At 39.3% G+C, this 22,473-nt stretch overlaps 1 protein-coding gene across 1 annotated transcript in view; it reads left to right on the top strand.

Moving 5' to 3' along the window:
- The window catches only part of RAPGEF4 (Rap guanine nucleotide exchange factor 4), a 152,341-nt gene extending 134,303 nt beyond the window's left edge, over nt 1-18,038 (top strand). Inside the window, exons 26-31 of the mRNA XM_082763226.1 lie at nt 3,665-3,755; nt 5,987-6,037; nt 6,665-6,752; nt 7,093-7,157; nt 15,230-15,284; nt 16,835-18,038. Of these exons, the coding sequence (XP_082619352.1) occupies nt 3,665-3,755; nt 5,987-6,037; nt 6,665-6,752; nt 7,093-7,157; nt 15,230-15,284; nt 16,835-16,962 (478 nt within the window). The 3' untranslated portion in view covers nt 16,963-18,038. The remainder of the gene's footprint in view (nt 1-3,664; nt 3,756-5,986; nt 6,038-6,664; nt 6,753-7,092; nt 7,158-15,229; nt 15,285-16,834) is intronic.
- Nucleotides 18,039-22,473: the final 4,435 nt, after the last annotated feature.

Below are 22,473 nucleotides of genomic sequence, written 5' to 3'. Positions count from 1 at the left end.
CCAGTACAGCTATGATGTCTCCCTCCTCTCGGTTCATAATTCCACATAGCTGAAATCAGTGCTCACACCGAAACTATGCATGAGCTCTGGGAAGGCCCTGTGCTGCGAGCACCGACTTCCTTCTGGGAACGGCTTCGGGCCCTCCCGTTGGAGAGAGCTGGCGATTTTCAAGATATAGCACGCAGGATCGAGTTTCTGTTCAGAACAGAGGACAGAATTTACCTCTTTAGCGTCTAAAAATACGTTTGCCACATATTCCATTATCTCACCCCTCAGAGCAAAATCGGGAAGCCGGCGGCGGCCCTGGCGGGCTGTGTCCAGGAGAGGGCACTGGCACCCGCTCACAGACGAGTCGGGGGCTGCTCTGGGCTCAGAGGCATGAAATGGGAAAATGTTGAAATGTGGTAAATTAAGATACAGTAGTAATTTCCATAAACACTTGAAATCAAGTATCTTAAAAATTACAGTTAAATATTTCCTTAATAAGCCGCCCTAGTCAGTGGGTTCCTCTGTGTCATGGGTTTAGCCCTATGCTATTTACAACAGCTTGACAACCTCCTGTTTACTTCCATGTTTCTGGTATCACTACAATGCTAAAAATAAACAGCTAAAAGCGGTCTGCTCTGCCGAGTCCTCTTTGTCTCCTAAATGCAGAGAAAGCCAAAGCACAAGATTTTCCTAAGTACAAAGCGAGCAGGCAGGTTTAATTGCAGCGTCTGGAAAGGCGCTGGGAAGTTTTGCCAGGCTCCTGCCCTCGGTGCAGTGCTGCCATGGTAACAGGTGCTATAGCATGCGGTAACACAAACACCGCGCACCCAAGTTGGAGGGGAGAAAAAGCCGAGGAATTGGATCAAAAGACGGGAGCCCAGGCCTCAAAGCAAGATCCATGGGGAAGTTTTGCTTGTGAAGATCCTTGAGACCTAATGAGAACTTTACCCTACCTAGAAGTACCAGACTGATTATAAAAGTGTTCGGCACAGCTCGGTGCTGCACGATTAATCTCGCATGACTGGTGGTAACAAGATGCCTTGCACGTACCAATTTTCAAAGATAGCTGTTACTGAGAACCCTGTTTCAGTTCTATGACGTGGGCTCAGACAGCATTGCAGGAGGCACATCACTTTGTATCTGCCACCCAGTGCACCCTGTGATGTGTGTGGCCTGTCTTTGTCGGCAAGCACAAGGCCAAGTGCTGGCTCCAAGTGCTGTGCACGTGTGCTTTCAGTTCCAGGAGCTGTTTTTGCCTTTGCATTTGCTGGGAAAGGATGTGGAGGTTACCAGGTTCACCTCTGTCCTCCAGCCATTGTAGGATCAAATTTGGAAACAAAGGGCAGAAGCGAACTACATTTCCTGTAGTGAGTTCTTCCCATATTAATTGCATAATATTAAAGACCTTCTAGGAAGTACTTGTGCATACCTTTATGGATACCCACAAACACTGTATATATTTCCGCTTTGCAGTTATACCCACAGGCTATTTAGAAACCTTCCTGTGTATCACTACACTCAGACACTTTCACTTAGTTTTTGAGAATCATTCTTTCATACACAAATGTATGCTATAAGCCCGAGGAGCCTCCAAAAAATTTTTGAAGAGAGTGCATGTGTGCAGAGAAAATACCAAGATGAATATGCTCGTGTAAGTACAGAGAGATTTTAACCATGTTTGTGTTGGAGACAAAAGCACATGTTTATATATGTGTTGACCGTTCACACTAAGGAGAAATTTGTTCCAATACAGACCTTACTGGGAGGTCAAGGGACATCTGCTCCAAACACACCGTGGTACTTTGAATAATTCACTTCCTGACATTTTGCAGGCAGAATATATACACCGCTGCCAGTGGAGCCACACAGCACTGTTTCTCATTACAGCGTTCCTCTATTTGGAACTGAGCTATTCAGTGTAGATTCTGTAGAGTTTACTGAATATTTGGTCTATAAAGCCTTATATCTAGACTGATTTTAACAGGGACTTAGTCAAATTGCCTTGCTTAACAGAATATTTAGCAAACTTACCCTTTTTAAAATGAAAGATAGATTCAAATTACATATTGCAGATGCATTTGCAGCTGCCTACTATGTTTGAGCACCACTGATGTGTGCTAATTATTTTTACCATGCCACAATTTATTCTCAATGTCGCAAGCTGTGGACATATATTCCTTTCTAGATTTAGTTGTGGCTGGGGAAGAGGTTATCATTGACAGCCTTTCCTGGTTGCTTTTCATCCTTATTTCCCCTCAGATCCACTAACAAGGCACTCCCTGACCTTCTCTAGTCTGAATAAGTTGGGGTAGCTTTAGCATTTCAGCTTATCTTTGCTAACCTTGCTCACTGGCCCTAATCTGATGTGGGAGAATTTGTATGAGCAGCTCTGCCAGAAGATCTGAGGGTGCAGCAGTCTCCAACAGGCAGACCATCAGATGGGGAGAGATGATTTTTTCATATGCTCAGTGTTCACACAGTGCAGACACAAGTGAGGCCCAGATCTAAAGGACTCACCCCCTCAATACATTGAGTCTGGTGAAACAGAGGGACAGAAAAAACAGAATAACAATAAGGTGATGTGGCAATTATGGAGCTGGACCGTAGCATGTGATGATTGTACTAATTTTATCTGGAGCTGAAGATGCTTCAGAGGAGCTAAGAGATTAAGCAATGAATAAAAAAACAAAAAACAAAAAACAACATATGGGAAATGTAGCTTGAATCTTGTGGAATTTTTCTTGGTAAACAGCAAAAGAAGCAGAGACTGAGGTTCTGAAAACAGATTTTGGAAATTAGTTGTGAAAAAGAGCAAGTGATTTGCAGGAACCTCGCAAGACAGATTTATGAGGCTTTATTCTCTCTCTTCCCTCCCCATTGAGTCAATGAGCCACGCCATGCAGTCACAGCTGAGCAGTTGTATGGGCAGCTTCTGTCAGAGACCCATTTTGTCTGCTCCTGTATAAAGTGTATTGGAACTGCCATAATACTCAGTTACATTTTCCAGTTTTTCCTAATTGGTGACACAAATTCTCATTTGCATTAGGGATAAAGGCTGACCTAGAGCTCCTACTGCCCTGGACCTCTTTTAATGATGCTGGTAGCAAATGGCAGTTGTTTGAAGCATCCTAAAGAGTTCCAGAAATCACAAGTACTATTTAGAAATCATACACATCGAGATGTCACTGACGCACAGGCATCTCTAGACAGCTGGTCTTCTCTTTAAAAAGACTCAGTACCCCTGTAAACTGCAATGAAGATCTTCTAGGGACCGCTTGCAGCATTCAGTAGCTGTTCAGAAGCTGTCAGCAGGTTCTTCAGGGAGTGGGGTTGTAAACCAGTTGCTTCCACTCGTATTCTCTGGGACTGAGTTGGGCCCAGATTCAGGACTGTGCTTCCGGGTGGGGAGAAACTTCAAAGACTCCTTTAATGACCTTGCAGAAGCTGGCACCCAGTGAAGTAGAAGCAGGAGGTCATTTTAAGAGGGAGGGGGAAGGAGCCTCCAGAGCATGGTGAATTACTCACACATCGGTGAAGTTGTGTGTTGCAGTCCTGCTGGCCAGGGCTGCCAGACTCCAGTCAAATTTATGCTGCGTGGCTGGGGTCAGCCTTCTTTAGGTTGTCTTGTGTACTTCCACTCTGACTGATACATACAACTTAAATTTTTGTGTTTCAGCTGTAAAGAATACAAAAATCTGAATTCCTTTTTTGCTATTGTTATGGGACTGAGTAATGTTGCCGTGAGCCGTCTCTCATTAACGTGGGAGGTAAGTCTTAGCTACCATCCAATTCTAAGAAGTTTGTCAGGAATTTCTGCTTTTAGTTAGCAAAAACATGAGTTAGGCCTTTATTACTGATAATATTAGATGTAGAAATTCAGCTCCTGAGCAGAAGCCTTTAGCTAAGGATGACAATTTTTATTAGTAAGGAACTAAACACACCTATGGGTGTGTTTAGTTCTCATAAGCAGTTAGCAAGTGTGACACTACCAGCTTTATTAATGAGATAAACTGCCCAACAGGGTGAGCGAGTTAGCCTCTTACATCAGCCCATCCTCTTTTTGACTACTGGTCATTTGCTGAGATCACTCAATATGTTGTTCTCTAAAATCCATCCTTTGTTTATACATATTATCTTCTGATCTCTATATGGACTCTGTTACCCTAGTAACACACGGGTTCTGTTTTTCTCTCTGACGTGCATTCCCCTTGTTACTATCAATTTGGTCTTCATTCTCAGAGCTTCCACCTGTTTCTGGGGCTTTGCTCTTTTGTGTACGAGTATACAGACTGGTTGCAGTGTCCAGCAGGTTGAGGTAGTAAACACATGTAACTACTGAGAACATTCTGGTTGATGAAAGATCTGCAGATTTGAATCCGCATGTATTTTGTTCATTAGAAATTCAAAACAGTTAGCATTATGCTAACACAGCCCAAATTTGAACACCTAACAAAGTGGTCTGAACTAGGAGTTCAGACAAACACATCTGAGAAGTCACCATCCCCATTTTCAGAAGTACACGTTGCAAGTAATTTATGCAATCAGCACTGAAAACAAAGATTTGCAGATCAGTTTTAAAAATAATGACCTTTCTTTTGTGGCTACAGAGAGGAATAGTTGGGAGAGCTCAGACAGTACAGGCATAGTATGATGACAGAAGAGGCAACTGGAATTATATACTACATTCAGCAATCTGAAATAGACACAGGGTCTGAGCTTGGGGGGGTACACAGTTCATTTGTCAGTGTGGAGTATGACCTGAGTTCGGGAAATGTCACACACTGGTTCTGTAGAGCAGTCAATTTATCAGGAAAACCTCTGCAACTTGATTCTTAGCCATATATATATAGAGAGAGAGAGATTATGCTTAAAAACAAACATATCAAGACCTGTTTTTTGCCATATTATCATGCATTTACATTAGTTGCTTGCACAAATTAGATATTTGCAGGTGCAAATGTCCAATTATACCACTTATTTCACAAATACCTAATCTGTATGCATATGCAAACTAGGCACACAGTTGTTCACACACATCATTAAAAATTAGGCCCTTGCTGTGGCACAGTGTAAATATCTTGCTAGGGTACACACTCCAAATGTAGGAAGTATTGCAAAAAATCATTTATGCTCTATAAAGTCTCTATTAATTTTTAATATTACCCACTGCCAGTAGTAGTCTGATTGAATCAGCAAATGTAGTGAAACTTCTTACTAAAACTAGAAAGCTGACATCTTATGAGTGTGCATAAAAAGTTGGTCTAATTTCTGAAACTAATTTATAACACATGCTATAGTCTTTTAGTAATACTATTTAATATGTCTAACATAACATTAAGATATTATGAACATAATATGAAAATATTTAGTAATGCCCATTTCATCCCATTCGCTGTACAATCAAGTGACCATAATTTACTTGTGTAGGTATTGTGGACTGAAAACCTATTCATTAATTTATAGTCCAGAAAGCACTAGAGGCTGCTGGGCATGTCAAGAATTAGAGCAGCAGTTGATGATACATTAGTGTGAACAGAAAACCTCCTGGAAATGCCCAGGCATGGACTTGGATGTTGCAAGGGCAGTTCATCATAGGTATGAATAATTAAGCTACCCCTTTGAAAGCTGTGTATAAATTATATTTTCAGATGGGCTATAACGAGGAATGTCCTGAAGCTACTCACTTGAACTTTCACTTAGATTCTGAATTTAGTGATTTCAACATAAACCAAACAAAAATCCAAACCTAAGCATCCCGTAGGAATAAATCCAAGTTGGGGTTTAAATCAGGATCCAGGTTTCATGGCTGGTCCCGTCTCTATTTATAATCTGGTTGCTAGGAGACATGTTGTATTTTAGATTAGCACATTGTTAGAAATATCTGGCAAAAAGAGCGCTTTCCTGACTTAGGGCGTTGTAGAAGGAACTAGCATTTACAGTAAAATTACCACACAAATTGGATTTAATTAAGGTCTGCTATTTTTGTTTTTATTAACAGAAACTTCCAAGCAAGTTCAAGAAGATCTATGCAGAATTTGAAAGCTTAATGGTGAATAGTAATAGATCCCTTATTCTATGCACAATCTGAGCTAATTCAGTTTCTGAGTAACTGATTTGAATTCCTTGATTCAGAACATTTTATATGTCCTTGTTTGACTTTAAGAAGTTTATGATCCCATTTTAGAGCTGCTAAAACAAGTATGTATGACTAATAAATTATACTCTTAGGAACCTACTCTGAGAGAACTTATGTACCACTCAAAGTTAATCTGGGAAACTCAGCAAAGCTTTATCACGTTTTCCAATAGTACATATGGGAAATTATATTTTCCAACCTGGATTTTTCCAGGCAATACGTTTTAGTGTTACAGAATACTGGCTCTGCAGCTGCAAGGATGGAGGGTAAAATATGTGGTTCCTTTTATGAACAATTTTTTTGTAATCATATCTTACCTTGTTATTTGCTATGAAAACTGTGTTTAGCAGCTGCATTTTCATTGTGTAAACTGCATGTGAAAATGATAAAAGGCATCTGTAGCTTTCAGATGCACTTTTAAAGCCACAAGAGAAGATAACGATTTTAATAAATGCCATGACATTTAAATGAATGCATGCAGTGTCTTAATACATTTAATAATATCTATTAATAATTATTTGATTTCTCTTTTTTCGTAAGGATCCATCAAGAAACCATAGGGCCTACAGACTAACTGTAGCTAAATTGGACCCTCCAATAATTCCTTTCATGCCACTTCTTATAAAAGGTAAGCTTGGATGCTACCAGAATTATTAACTTGAAAGCTATTTGTCAAATATTTGAAGAGTAAGAGTAAAAAGCATCAAGAAAAAGCAAAAATCAATCTCAGTGTGAGGTATGATCTTTTTCCATTATAAAAAGCATGACACAGAGTAAAGAAAAACTGCTTTAGTACATCTGAATATTATACCTCAATTTTACTAGTCTCAGAAATGCTTCAAATTAAAGCCTAAATGTTTTACTTTTATAGCTGCTTTGATTGTTGTAAGGCATAGATAAAATGTTTTGTTGTTTTGTATGGCCATGGTTTAGTTATGGGCTTTAATGTGGCTTTTATTCCTATACAGACATGACGTTTACTCATGAGGGAAACAAGACACTCACTGACAATCTAGTAAACTTTGAAAAAATGGTATGTATCACATTTTTGAAATTATGGTTTCAGGGTGAAAAATATAAAGGCCTCCCTGTTCGTCTTTTCAAGAAAAACTTCTAAACAATGACTTCCAGGGCCAGAGAAAGTGAAGACAGCACCAGGAGCTGGCAAAAATAGTCTGCATTGTGCAGAGAGCCTGTGTCCTCTGGGTTTCTGGAAAACCTCATAGAGGTGGAAAAGAAACTGCCCACTGAGCCATGCACAGCCAAAATGTTTCCTAGGAGAGGCAGCAGCAGTGATAGGAAGCAGCATTAGACAGTTCTTAACAGCCAGTTTGGGACCACACTATGATTTTAACTGCTGTTCCTTCGAACAGGACTGAACTGCCACAGGCTGGGACAGTTCTGCATTGCTCCTCAGAGAGTGAAAGGAGCTTTATACAGAACGTGCACAACATCTTATTTTCCTCTTTCCTTTAACAAGCATAAAGAGCCTTCTGTGACTTGGTTGCTTTCATATTGGAAAGGGAGATAAGTGACAGAAGGTTAGATTATGCTCAAATTTGATTTATTTTAAATCCTGCACCTAAGCTCTCATCATTTCAAACACCATGGTCAAAAACTGCAAGCAGGCAACTTCTGATGGAAGGAATCTCAACTGAAACTCAGGTTTCTCGGTAGTGAGAAGTAGTTTTGTTGTCTGCTAAGACCATGTCCTTAATTAATGCGATTAATGACACACAGATCTGAGAACCAGAGTTATCTATGCCAAGCTATTAGCAACTGCACTGCAAAGCTAAACCTTGACTTTCTGTGTCTTCATTCAGCCATGTTCTTAGACCATATCAATTCTGGTATCTGTATTTGCTTGTTCTTAGTACTACAGTAACCAGATCCACTGCATGGTTATTTCCACTGCACTACAGAGGAACTTTTCTTACCTTCTGAGCTCTGATAACGTGGAGGGGAAAACAGGAGTACTTTCAGCTCTTTAGAAAGCTTCACAGAAGAGTGATTATCACTGAGCAAATTCTTTTTTAAGATTTTAGTCTAGTTCCAGGAGAGTCCTAGGGTGGAAATACCACTCTACTTAGCTGAGACTTTTTTGTAAATGATAGTGTTAATGTCTGAGTAAGGGCCTGACCTCACTTTGCAGTAATGACATTATGTAATCGCATATGCAGACTCTGCTGCCATCTCATTCCTAAGGCTGGAGTTTTCCACCTGGAAGAAATGACTTTTTCCTACACTGCCTGTTCTAGTTTGTTATAATAGTGTAGATAATAAATATTTGGGGGAATACAAAGAGATCTCAGGCTTAGCTGGAGCACCTCCAAACCAGGAGGGATGGCAGCTGAATTGCTATAGCCATCTAAGTCACTGACTCCCTGTTCTCCACCTCAGTTGGCCTACTTACACCTCTTGAGGACAAGAGTGATAATTATAATAGCTTAAACAGGTTTATATCTGGACTGCTGCAGGTCTGCATTTTTCACCCAAATCTGCACATGCCCTTATCTTAAAAAATATATTATCTCCAAGGCATGGTTTTACTAGTAGCACCCTAAGGTTTGAAATAAAATTGTATACTGAATAAATAGAGTATCACCTTTTTTGATAAGTAATCTGAGCTTTGACCATTTCATTTAGGAGGGGAAAGTGGAGATCAATTGTTGTATTTTTGATGCTGTTTATTTTTCAGAGTATCAATATCACATCTCATGTTCCTCCACACAAGAGAATAGGGAACGTTCTCCTCGCTCAGTACTATAAACCTTTCCTTAGTTCTCTACCTAAAAGCTCTTTCTGCTTTTTCTCCAGGCCTTACTACAAGTATATCTTTTGTGGTTTTAATGCTCTTTACTGGCTATTCTGCATGTTTCTATGGTGTTTCTACTGCTTCTCTCAACCCATAGTTCTTCAAAGCAACATGTATTCAGATTCCACCCACATAACTCATTCAAGTCCTAATGTAGACCCGGCAGTTTTTAGCTTTTTGCATATGTCATCAGGTCAAGCAAAGAAGAAAAGCCTACTGTTAAACCTCAGTCACTACCGCCTACTTGTGTAAGGCTTACAACTGTCATATCCACACATAATTGCCAGATATTAACTAGTGAAGACAAGACCACTCAGCCAGATAACTCTCAGATAAATTGTGCTCTCTTTTACATAAGTATGAACTCAAGGTAGCTCTGTGATGTTATTCCGCTCTTTTAAGGAGAAAAGCAGAAACCAGATCTCCTCACAGGAATCATGTCCTGCCACTTGTTATTTCTGCCACTTGTTTTCTATTGCATGACATTCTGTTACAAGCAGATGAAGAAAAATTTCTGGGGGAGTTTCTTTTACTGATCTATCTAAAAACATCTTCATTCTTTGCAAAATGATTTCCGTGGATCCTAACTTTGATGCTTGCATAAGTTTATGAATAAAAATATCTGGGTAGTTCCCACTGGAGGTGCTGTTTTTCACCAGAGGAGGTGGGTCCCTCCATCTCTCATGTAAGCACAGTGATGAAACCAAGAGCAGCCTCTGGCATCATGTCTGCATTCTCACCACAGAGCTCTGATCCCGACAGCTGATGTGCTGCTGACAACTTTATTCCTGTAACTGGCAGCCAAAAGTAGAAGTTTGATCTAGTGGCATCCCTTCAGCTGAAACAGCGTCCTTTAAATCTTTAATGTTTCCTGATGTTTCTGTTATTATTTATATTAAGTGATGTATCTTGAAACATGCAGGAGCTGTCAGACAGTGTCTGAGCCAGGAGTTTTCTAAGTGCCAGAAACAGTGAGGCCTGGTTTCCTAAACATTTGTGTATCATGGCTGCCTGAGCTCTGCTCAGAGCTTTCCTCGTGGCTGGGGCATGTGTGGTTTCTTCATTGCTGGGGAATTCTGTGTGAATAGGCTTTTGTCATAACGTAGGAACTTGCACTACAGCTTTTTCCCTGAAGGAGACAGAATAAGAGGCCACTTTCATGATCCTTCTCTTCTCCACAGCCATGTATTTTCACAGAAGATTGGTAGGAACTTTATTTCAGTTAAAAACTCAGGGCTTTTTTTTCAAATTGGACAAAGCGATTTAGAGAAGGGGAAAACAGACAGTTTGATGTTACATCGCATTAGCCTTTTTTTTTTTTAAAAAAAAAAAAAAAAAGTCAAGCTATAAAGGAAAGGAACCAAGTCAATTTTTTCCTGCTGTACTTTCCTATAAATAAGTCTTTTCGGAGGTGTAGTGGCAGAACTGTGTTAGTAATGCTACAGAGCGTTACTGAGTTTTACCTGCTGCTACCTTTGTAACTGCCTGCTCCTTCTTCCCTTTCCCTGGATCTAGTGACATCCACGGATGCCTCTTATTCAGAGGAGGCTGTGAGGAATAGGAGGGCAAGGAAAGCTAGCCAGGGAAGAGAACATCACGTGTGGTAGAGCCACAGCTATGTGTAAACAGGGAAGTTTGTAGGCTGACCCATTTACTCTGTACAAGATGTGGGCAAGCAATATTTAATGTGTCAGAAATATGTACGCTCTTTGTATTTACCTGTGCACTTTGCTATGTCACTTCATTGCATTAAGCAGGGAGGCAGGGTAGGGGGGAGAGTGTGGAATGGTGGAAACTAGAATTTCGCCTTAAAATCCAGCCTGGAACATGTTACGCTTTTGTCAGTAAGTAGACAGAAAACTAAATTACTGGTATTAGCAGTATAAGTGTTTGGTTAAAAGGCTTTGTCTTCAGTACCAAACAAGACATGCTTTTAGAGCAATATTGAAGTTCTTTTACTTATCTCACTGTAACAAACTGATAAAGAGAAGCTGTTTCCACCATGATGTTGCTCAGATGTGCCTTATAGGTTGGTGTATATTCCTTGACCTTGTGTGGTAAAAACTACCTGCATCTTTTCTCCACTAGTGAATTGGTAGTAGCCATTAATTATGCACATTGCTTTAGAAAACCCATATTTTAAAAATTGAAAACACAGATGTCATAGAGGAACAAGGAATAAACAGAAGTTTTTAAAATACTGCATTTGTAGTTTGTCAGGTTGAGAACGTTTTGTGATCTGCAAGCAGGTGAAAGAATGGTAAAAGATGGCAGTAAATAGCAAACACAGTTTGTGATCTGGAATACACATTTAACTTTTAGCTCTCATCAGGTGAAGGAGAACCTCCAAAACTGTCAGTTGTATTAGTTCCTGTAAACTGTATGATTTTACACATACAAGACAACCTGCAAACTGCGCTTTTTTCTCTATTTCAGCAGAGTAATCTTGCACTCAAACTGCCACTAATGAATTTTGAATTCACAGAAAGATATGCAGTTACTTCGGAACTTACCAGTGTCATTTCTCAAATCATCAGACAGCCTGAACAAAGATCACTTTCCGTGGCACCATCTCCACATAGCTGTACCGTGCAGCATGTCTCAGAAGCGGCACCTGTAGAGGGAGCAGATGTCACAAATGAGCTCTGAAACTGCTGACCTGCCATGGCAGCACAAGACAGTGCCATGATGCTGGTCACTGATTCTTCTTTTTGTCAAACCTCTTCACCCTTCAGGTGTGAAATGAGGATTAGAGAATCTGTGCGTATTGGTTTTCGGGTTTTGTGGAGATGAACAAAAGGGAATTCACACTCTGATCCTTATGCAAAAAAGGGCAAACATTCTTTCATTTTTGGAACATAAAGATTATGCAAAAAGTGTGTGACTAAAGCCCTTAGTAGTTTTCTATGGCATATATGAATATTTATAACATTTTAAAACCTCAGCTTGGAATGGATTAGAAGATAATGTGCTGGCCTGCTGCCACCATTCCAGACTGCGTAAAACTTGAAAGGGTATTGTTGTGTATATATATAGCATGCTAGTAGTTGCAGTTGCTTGTTATATTATGCAGTCGGTTCTATTTCAGAAAGATACATATTTAGGTTTGTATGGCTTCTTCGTAATGGTCTGTCTTAGCACAGTGAGTAAACAGAGGTTAATTTTTTCAGGTATTAACTAGATGTAATCCTCTATTTGAAGAAATAGGAGGATAAAATAAGAAGAAATAAGGAGTTGGCAATTGAACTTCTGTTTGACCATTTTCTCTACACGTTTCCAGTTTTCTTGCATCAAAAGAAGAGAATCCAACTTAATCTGCATGATTCAGGGAGGGAAATTCGTTTTTGCTTCATGTGCTGTTATTCCATCCAATTCACACCTTCTGAAGAGGAACTCTTTGGGACTTATACTAGAAAGTACAATAGCCCTTGCAAAAAGTAATGTGAAAGGAGCTCTTCAAGGATGCATAATGCTCCAGAATCTCCCCACTGGGTTGTGATGTTCTTTTCTGGTCAAAGATTCTCCATTTATTCTGCATTAACACCCACTTCCTTATTCCTTTGTGTTTCTTCATTGCCAGCATACTTCTGAATGCACAGATTGAATAAGATTATCCTCAGGAATAGGCAAAGTAACTCCTTAAAATGAAGCCTTTCAGTCAACTGAAGAAAAACAGGCTGTTCAACCCTTAACCAGAAGTCAGACAAGTTCATTGCCACTTCTGTTCTCCTTGCCTGGAACAGTCCATATAATGAGAAATTTGGAAACAGTGAGAACTTTTTTAAACCTTCACTACACTCATTTGTCCTTCAGTCCAGTACAGCATTACAATACCTATTCTGAATGCTATGCTTTTTCAAGAACAAATTTCCCACATAAAGAAAACAAAGAGTAAAATGATTCAGCAGAACAGTCATGTTTGCAAAATCTTAATTTTTCATTTAAGAAACTTAATACTAAACTAATGAAACACTGAGCATACAGTCTAGCTTCAAAGATGATTGTGAAATGAGGCTTTAAAACCTAAAAAATTACCGATATGAAAAATTAGGGTGTATATTGACAGCCTGTTTAGAAAACACATCAAGCAGCACCAGCAGTCTCCATAAAAATGAAGTGTTCTTAGGAAAGCTACCCTTTAAGTCAGACACTCTTGGCACATCATCAGGTTAGCTGGTCCAATTCAACTTCATGATCTTTCCTTGAAATAGTTATTTTAGAGGAGTATTTGCTGAAATTATGTGAGTCAAAACAGCAGCAACACATAACAGTCAGAGACAAATATGAATCTACAGAGTTATGAAACATTCATGTTTTCATGTTCATGTTGTTTTGATTGTCATTTTGATTGGGTTAGACTTGAAGAACCAATGCTAATATGCAGTGCATTCTGTCTCAATCCAATATTATAATGGGTGCTTATGTTTGAGTATTTAAGAGGTTCCATCAAAGTCAATGGGGCCTCATTCACATGCTTAATGCTAAGCACATATGAGAATGTTTGCAATGTAAGTGCCTTAGAAAATCTGTTTATTAATAATAAAGAGATATGAAAATTAACATAGTATAAAAATGACTCTTACGTGAAATCTATTTATTTTCCACATGTTAATCCATATAACTTTAGGAAAAATATAAGCAGACTCATCTGAATTCCTGTGATCTTTTGGAAATTTGCATTTTAGAATTAAAATACTTTTACATCACTTTCAGAGTGACTACATTTCATTTGATTATACAATGTATAATCCACAAAAACATGGTATGCGTATCAGCAGTATTTCTAAAGCTGACCAGCAGCCACGATCGTTCTGGGACTTGACAATGTTTAAGGTTATTCAGCATGTATGTTTGTAAGGAATGTCTTACATTGGTGCTATCCATTCCTTGAATGGCATAAATATCTAATTTAATCACTTTCACATAAGATTATGATTGAGTATGAATTTTGAAGGGCATGTACCCTCGGTTTTACTGTTTGCTAGTAAGAAATGTCATTCTGTTGTGTCAATACTTACAACCACCTTGTGAACCTCACACAAAATTTCAAGAAGGTATGAAGCAGCCTGATGAGAGTGTGGTGTGTTAAAACAAGTAATTGTGTTGTAATTGTTTGACCATATTAAAGCACTTAAACAAACATTAGGCTGTGATTTAGCTTTTCCCTCCTCTGCAAACTTAACCTAAGCAAAAGAAACTGAAACAACCATCATTCTTAAAGCAATGAATAAGTCAAACAGTCTAGCTAAGGGAATTCAGTTTTAGTGATGAAGTTTCAGTTTATTTGGTATTGTGAAGAACAGCTAATTCTTCTTGGCACCAGTGGGTCTATTACCTGGGTGGTGTCAATCACACAAACAAGTTAAAATTTTGCAGTCCAGAACTAAATCTGAAATGTTTCACTTCATGACTTGGTTTCCCTTGTTCCTAAAAAGTACTGTAAAATAGAATCTGATTTATCAGATAACATATATTGAATATTATTTTCTTAGCTGAGTGAGTGAAGTGATGTTTTATTTATGGAGGAGTGAGCACAGCCAAAAGCGATTAAAAGTGAATTCTGCTTTTTTTGTGAGTTGCCAATAGGAGTATCCACCAAATATGGATCTGCTTGTCATATTGGATTAGATACACATGTACAAGCTATCATGGTCTAACAGGTCTGTTTGATGAAACTTGCCCACAGGGCCACAGTCCTAACTGTGTCCTTCTCACATGTGAATCGAGCACGCTTCCAGAAGGAATTGGTGAATATAGACCTTCACCTGTTTGTTTGTTTTGTTTGTTTGTTTTGTTTTTGTTTTTCCTGTCATTTTCAAGGAGGGCTGCATTTCAAATTCAAACTGATATGAAATATGAAAGCTCTGTAACTGGTGACTATGGTCTAGAAATGCCCTTGTTAGGAACTGATGGTTTTAAAATGAAAAGGTGTTACATACTTCAAGTCATTGTATATGATATTCCTTTTACTTTTTAATATGGGAAGATGGTATCAAAGAAATGCACATTGAAGGGGATGATTTTCATTTTTAGTTAAGGCCTTTTATAGCATCCAAGCAAGGGAAAGGGTTCTCTGAGTGCATGTAAATTACACTCATGCTCATTTAAAGCCTGTGTAAATGCAAATCACACCCTACATATGAGGGTATCAGCATTAAAATTATATTTTCATTCATATGACTGCTTTTATTGGCATATGTCTTCACACTCAGGCACAGTTAGGTGCTTCGTTTAAATGATGATGAAATACAGTGCTTGTTCCCTGATTGCATCCCATCTTTTCTTTCCAGCGCATGATTGCCAACACTGTCAGGACGGTGAAATTCTGCCGAAGCCAATCTTTCAGTAAGTGTATTACAACATCTGCACAGTCAGCATTATCATCAGTAGCTACAGTAATTGCAACTAATTCTGTGTGTAACAGAACTGAAAAGCCTGGTTTCCAGTGAATCTTCCCTGTTTGGATCCTCCAGTGTTTCACTTGGGTGAACCATCCTTCAGGAAGCTCTAATAAGCTCTTTCTCTTCCATCTCTATTCAAAGAATGTGAAGGAGCTATGTATCTGTGAGGTCTCTACACAGCCATCAAATTAGTATAGGTTGAAATTAGCCACTGGGCTCAGCAGTGGTTGAAGTGAGGCCAGCAGACAGAAGCACACAGGTAAATGCAAGATGCTTCCTTGCACAAACCCTGTTTTTATAGGAAACCAGGCCGGAAACATGACATTATAGGTGATGTAACTGCCTAAGGTGATGAACTGAAAACCTGTTTGTCAGTATAATTATCAGAATTTACGTGTGGCCAGGTATGTAGACAGCACGGTGTGATCAAACAGGCTTGCTCCGCAGGTCTCGTCCCATCTCAGTGCACTCTGAGACCCAGTCCACACTGGCACTGCATTCCCCAGTGCTTCATTCACTTTGCCTTACAGCAGCCTTCCTCCTTCTCAAAGAACAGAATAAATAGTGTAAAAAATACTTCTTTTTTTTTTTTTTAATTTTTCTTTTCATCTGGGTCAAGGCTTAACTCTAGAATATCAAGTTAAGGGAGCTGTTCTTTTTCTCCAGCTACAAGGTTTTTCTGGCTATGCGTCTTTTAATTTCAATGTATTGAGCACTAGTGAGATCTCCACATATAAGTTACTTAGAAATTGAAGTGGATTTTCACTATATGTGATATAACAAAATGTCAGTAGATAGATGTACTGTGTCTAAGTCCTCTTTTTTTGTGTGTGTGTGCATTTATTCAGTAGATGCTTCAGTGTCTTTCACTTGAAGAAATTTTTTAAGTTACCTATCATGTATTTCATTAAATTGTAGGCTGTGCACTTGGAGGCTGAAGATACTCAAATCTGAAGTCAGTGGTATTTCATAGTTGTTGTGGGAGGAGATATAAGGCAGTTACACTAAGTACTGTGAACAGGTAGTAAACTTAGTCTTGAATGGGGCAAGCCACTAAGCAATACAGTGTTATACAAATATTTAATACTGAGATAGAAATATTTCATGAAAGGAGGCTTAAATCAATTATATATTTTTGTACCAGTGTGAACGCTGCTGGTTCAAAAGCAGATAGCAAGCTTTAAATCATGCTAGTTAGCTGTAGACTTTATAGCTATTGACTGGTAAGGTGATGTATAAAACTGCAACCAAGGGCCATCAATTTGAGCAAATGTAGCCAAGGATATCTGGGAGGAAAAGTTAATTTGTGGGGGCAGTAACCAGAAAGACTATCAGATATGAAGGAAAGGTTTCAAAGAGAGAGATTTCTAAATATTTTCTTTTTAACTCACCAGGATCTGGTGTTTCCTGTGACAGCTTGTAATGAGTTATGCATTCTGTTCAGGCATTTGTTCGTTTAAGTGTATCAATCCTACATCATTTCTCTTTCACCAGATCCTGACGCAGCCCTAACTAATAAGAACCATCAGGATGTTCGGAGCTATGTGCGGCAATTAAATGTGATTGACAACCAGAGAACTTTATCACAGATGTCTCACCGACTAGAGCCGCGTCGGGCATAAACATTTGAGGCAATGATGAGAAATGATCTTTTATCCTGTCAAGGTCACTTGTTAAGAACTTCACTTTCTCCGCTACTGCACTGCCACTGCGAAAATAAGCAAAAACATATTCTTAAGGTCTCAGGCAATGTACAATGTACCAGCCTGTCAGAGAGCTTTGGCTGAGGAAGAATATATGCACTGTAGCTCTAAAGGTGGCCATATTGTGTAATTCTAATTCATTTTAATGTGTAGTAAAGAAAAAAAATGCAAAAAAGATGAAATAGTGAAAAATGCACAAAAGGCTTCTTACAATTTTAAGGGTGACAGTGTTTTTCTCTCTAGCTAAAAATTTATATTTTATGATTTATTGTTTAGGTCAGGACAAACACTGATTATCAGTTTTGCTTGCCCGGCTACTGTTGACCTCAGTATAAGATGTGCGTAAGCATCTGATGAAAGTGTAACTTCAAGAGAGGTCCAAGGTACAATGCCATTCAGAGAACAATTTAAAATATTTCCATTTGAAATAGAACAGATACTAAGAAAAATTTCTAATCTTACTCATACTGCCTAGTACTGCAAGCAGTGTGGCCATTTCAGAAAACTGACAGGACTGAAAATATTGTGAATGATAAATAGATTACTCTGTGTTTACATTTTACTTCTTTTTTTAACTATCAGGTTTTTACAAAATTCCATTATGAATTATTAAGATTGTCAAAATCAATAGCATAAAGGTAGCAAAAGACTGGTTCAAAAAGAGCACAATATGCACAAACAGATTTCAAGAGAACAGTTTCCTGGACATTAAAACCTTCAAGTTCAGCTATAATTAATTCTAGCTGGTTAACACATATTTTCTGGTCTTAAGCATTTACAACTATCTTAATTTTCAGCCAATTGTTTTGCACTTTCAATAGACTGTAAATAAATGTTAATTCATTATGTTCTAGAGTATTTATTTATGTAATAGCTATTGTGCAAAAATAATTACATTTTATTTATTTTCTTTAGCATGTTATGAAGTGCAGCTTTTGTCTTTATATTTTGTGTGCATTTCACGTGTAGGAATTGTGTGATGTATGTTTTCTGTAAATAACATACAGTACCTTATTAAACATAATTGCTGGAAAGGTTTAGTCGCTGGCCTTATTTGCACTTTCAGCCCCATTTCTGCATAAATCCCAATGCTGCTAGTTGGCAGACACAGTAAACTTCACTTGTCTCTTGTTGGCCTTGAAACTGCATTTAGCCTACATCCATTTTGGTACAGATGGCCAACGTAAACCCAGCCAGATCCACCCCTGCCGCGGGAGGTGGCAGTCTGGCAGTGCTGCAGCACTACAGTTTTACTAGCCATTTTGTTTAGAGTTTCCAAGGAGGGCCCTGACGCTCCCATGTAAAGACAGAAACCATTTACATTGGAAAGGTTTAAATGAAGAAGTGATGTATTCGTAATTTCATTTATCTAATTTGTCTGCCTCATTCATAGATGTGAACACGCCAAGGTACCTATCTTGGACAGGATTTTACCTCAAGCTGGGGCCTCAGCTAATGTGGTGCTTGAGAGGCCTCTGGCTTCTGCCCCCTCGGGGCAGTACATGGGGTCCTGGAGCCATGAGGTGATTCGGCATCTGCCTTTCCCGCCAAAATCCTTCTAGCTGTATTGCTGCCGTGCAGGCAGTTATGGGGCCAAGTGGGTGCCCAGGGAGTGGTGATGTTTGCATGGCAAAAGTCTTCCTATCACATTCACACCAGCTCTGCTCAGGGAAGTTGGATGTCATAAAGCTAATTAAGCCTGAAATTAGAAGTTGCAATGATTACTTCATAATTAAGTTTCAGAGATGACCTCATTGATACATTCTGTGTTTCTGCTCAGATGCAGAGTATATTTTTTTGGAGTTGACCAGGGTTGTGTGGAGTCCAAATACACATAAAGTTTTGTTTATTTATAAAAACAGTTTAATCCTATTGGTCAAAACATAAATTCTACAAAAGCTGAAGGTCACCAGGGAAACGCTGACACATTAGACCACTAGCTGTTCTGTACCTGCATTCTGCAAAGGAAAGAATTACACAGTTAAGAAATATTCTGCAGCATGATGACATAATTTATTTTAGCTTTGCTGTCTGACTAGAAGTTCAAGATGATTCAGAGGAAAACCAGCCAAATACAAAGACAAATTTCTGTCTTATTATTTCAAGTGAGAAATATTTCTTATTTCTCTTTGTACTGCCCTGTGAGTATACTTCATATAGCTTTCTTAGATGCAGAACCTTCTCAGAAGCAAAGTATGCGTTAGAATAAACCATAGGGACAGAATTAATTTGTAAGATGTTATTATCTTTACAATCAATTCATAACATTTGTGAGTTCATGATTTTATTTGTTCCAGATTTATTCCTATTGTTTGGACTTTCATTTATTTCTGTGTTAACTGGTTTATAAAGCTGCCAAGTTTCAGATTGGCTCTACACATAGGCTGATTCTTCATCTGTTTAATATGTTTTTATCCCTTCTATTTATTCTTTATTCCTTAGAACCTCTAACTGTTTCACGTATCTGTTGCCAAACAGTCTCTATCACGTAGATACATCCCAGTGACACAGAGTTTTTATGGTGTTTCCGTATCAACAAATGAATGCAGTTTACCTACCTCAATGAAACTGCTATCTGGCATTTTTAAATTTTCCAATAAAGGGTGCTGTATAAATAACAAGTGTTGCTATCTGTGCATATAACTCAGTCAAGTGGCTCAGATAGTTGCTATGGTGCTGATCACAGTCTACATACCTAGAGATTAAATGAATAAAACTACCTTCTGGCTCTGGGATCCGTAAGGGGCTCCTCTCGCTCCCTTTGTTGACTTTACAACGGGAAGGCAGCTGTTGATCCATTGGTCTTGCAGCCTGAAGCCTAAGTGACTGTCGCAATAGCATGAAGAATGAATAGGAACTCAGGAAACATTGAAATGTCAAAACACCAATACCACCTTCATCCTGTGCCTGCAGCCACAGGTCACAACTGGAAGCTAAGGGATTCCCCTTTCCCACTTGCCAGCCCCAGGGTGAGGCACTGTGCCCACGTGGCCAAGCAGAAGAGGCACAGGCAGCCTCCAGGACTGCGCCACTGATGATCTACGCTGCTTTAGTTTCAGCGTGCCGCTTGGCCAGATTTCAGCTCGTGCCAACTCACACTGCAGGAGAGTGTCTGGGCACTATCTGGGGGAAGCATGCACCATAACCCGCCACTGCTGGGGACTAGTGAAGTTGTAGATCTTGCAGAGCTGGGATGGTGACACCTTGGGCATTTGGGAAAACATGTGATAGGGTCCCACTGACACAGCTTTTAGCTAAAGCAGCAGTACAGAGCACAAACAAACATCTCTTCTAAGGGCTACATGGCCTAAAGAGTCACAAGATCGATTTCTCCCCTCCCCGGCATGTTTCCCTGTTGTAGTTTTGTTAGGATTTGTTGCTCTTCTCCATGCCCAGCCTTGGTGCTGGTCTTCACTAGGTAGAACCATGGAACAAAGGGTAAATCTGAGGAGGCTGAGCCCAACATACCAGGAAGCTATTGCTGTTTGGTATAGGCAGGATCCAGACACCTTGTTCTAACCTGATCAGCTGTAAAGACAAGTAAGTGCCAGACAAAAGAGTTCAAATGTATTTGCAGGACTCCTACACATGGAGGGTTTGTTTTTTTTCCTCCTAAGGAAAATGCTGTGAAGGCGCACAGCCACTGCAGACTGAGTACAAAGAGAGAGACAGAGACAAAAAAAAAAAAAACTCTTTTCAAAGAGACAGTGGCAAAACAAGCTTTTAAGTACAAGAAGTTTAAATACAATTTAGAAATCTTACAAAATAAGTCAGAAAGAAATCAAAAGGTTTAACCTGCAGGGGTACCAAAAGAGATAATGAATTTTGCTTCAAAAAGAAAAATTTAACAAAATGTAACGGCAGAAAATTATAAGTCTAAATTGTTAACGTAGCTTCTTAGTAAGGTCAACTGCATAATATACAGTACCTTAACCTCTTCCAGCAATTTTTAAACACCATGCAGCTTAAATAGACTACTTCTGAATTCAGCAGTATTTCTTCTGGGAGCTCTGAATGCAAATCAAGAGGTAATAGTGGAAGAAAATTAAAAGATGTGCTATTCCCATTTCATTTTTTGTACTGATAATAAGGAAAGCAGCATAGAGAGTGATATGGCAAAGTGAAACTCTAACTTGAATAGCCTTTCTTTCACTGTTAATCTGAAATGCATTACACCTTGCCTTTTCAAATAATCATAATGTTCTTTACTGTGTCCTGCATTAAAGTTTAGCAGGCACAAGCAGCAGCTGTCACCAGAGGTCAATGCATTAGCAATCAAAGAAAATAATGACCAGATTAAAAAGTTATCATTAAAATTACTAAACCAGAAACTTCTCTAGCAGACTAAGTTCAGCTCAGCACAAACACCCAGTGGATCTCTGCCTCCACCCGTTCCTGCCCTTGGCTGGGCTGAGGGAGGCCTGGGGAGGCCGGGGGACCCCCAGGCACAGCAGAGGCATCCCCCAGGCACAGGCACTACCCATCCCAGCCAGCACAGCTGTAGGACAAGGGGACTCCCCGACACTGTTAGCAGCTAAATCCTGATTCCCAGCTTCTCCCCATGGCAAGATGCCATGGTCCGTGTGTTAACCAAGCACCTGGGGTGCATCCTCCTTACATTTACCTGAGTGCCATCCCACAGCAGGTAAGACTCGATCTTATTTCATCTGCCCGGAGCACTGTTTAGCAAGCAAATGCTGCTCTCACACTGTGCCTAACTAAGGAAATAACTTGCAAGTTCCCAAAGGAACATGATCCAACCATGGTCTTCTGGTCCTGGTGGCTTATGGCTCCAGAGATGGGGGGACTACTGCGAAAAGGAAGATTCTTGAAATTAAATGGGCAAAAAAAGAAGAGCATGCACTGCTACAAAACCTACCACGTACACGTAACTGCTGAGGGATATTTCACAAAGGGTTGGTTTTTAATAGGCTCGGCAGTCAAAGGTAATTTTTGAATTCCGAAAAAACTCAGAAAACTACATGAAAATGCATAAAGAATGCATAATTACCTAGGCAAATTGGAATATTTTTCTTGGAAACTCCATGTAATGAAAATGTGACACACAGGGGTACTGGTAGAGACTGACCTTTTATTTCCTGGCCCTAATCCATTTGGGTCAGAGTGACAAAAAGCTAAGCCTTTGTCACATGGCAGGGGTCAGCGAGTTGTGTTTAATTTTTTTCCTCTCTTTGCTTTCAAATGCAAATAAAGCACATTACCAATGAAAATAATGATTGTAAATGAATACCTCAATTAAAGTAAATTTACATAAAGATACGTAGGATAGAGGTGGCAGTAGATATTCCAACATCCTACCAGACAATAATCCATTTCTTAATCAACTTCTGTCAATAATCATAAGCTTTCTGCTCTCCATGGTTTCCTCATTATAACACCACCTCTTGTGTTTTTAAATAGTTCTTTCTT

The sequence above is a fragment of the Aythya marila genome (genome assembly GCF_965140915.1).
Source record: "Aythya marila genome assembly, chromosome: 6".
In the NCBI taxonomy this organism is placed as follows: domain Eukaryota; kingdom Metazoa; phylum Chordata; class Aves; order Anseriformes; family Anatidae; genus Aythya; species Aythya marila.
The sequence above is the reverse complement of the archived record's forward strand: the minus strand, read 5'-3'. Positions and strand labels throughout refer to the sequence as shown.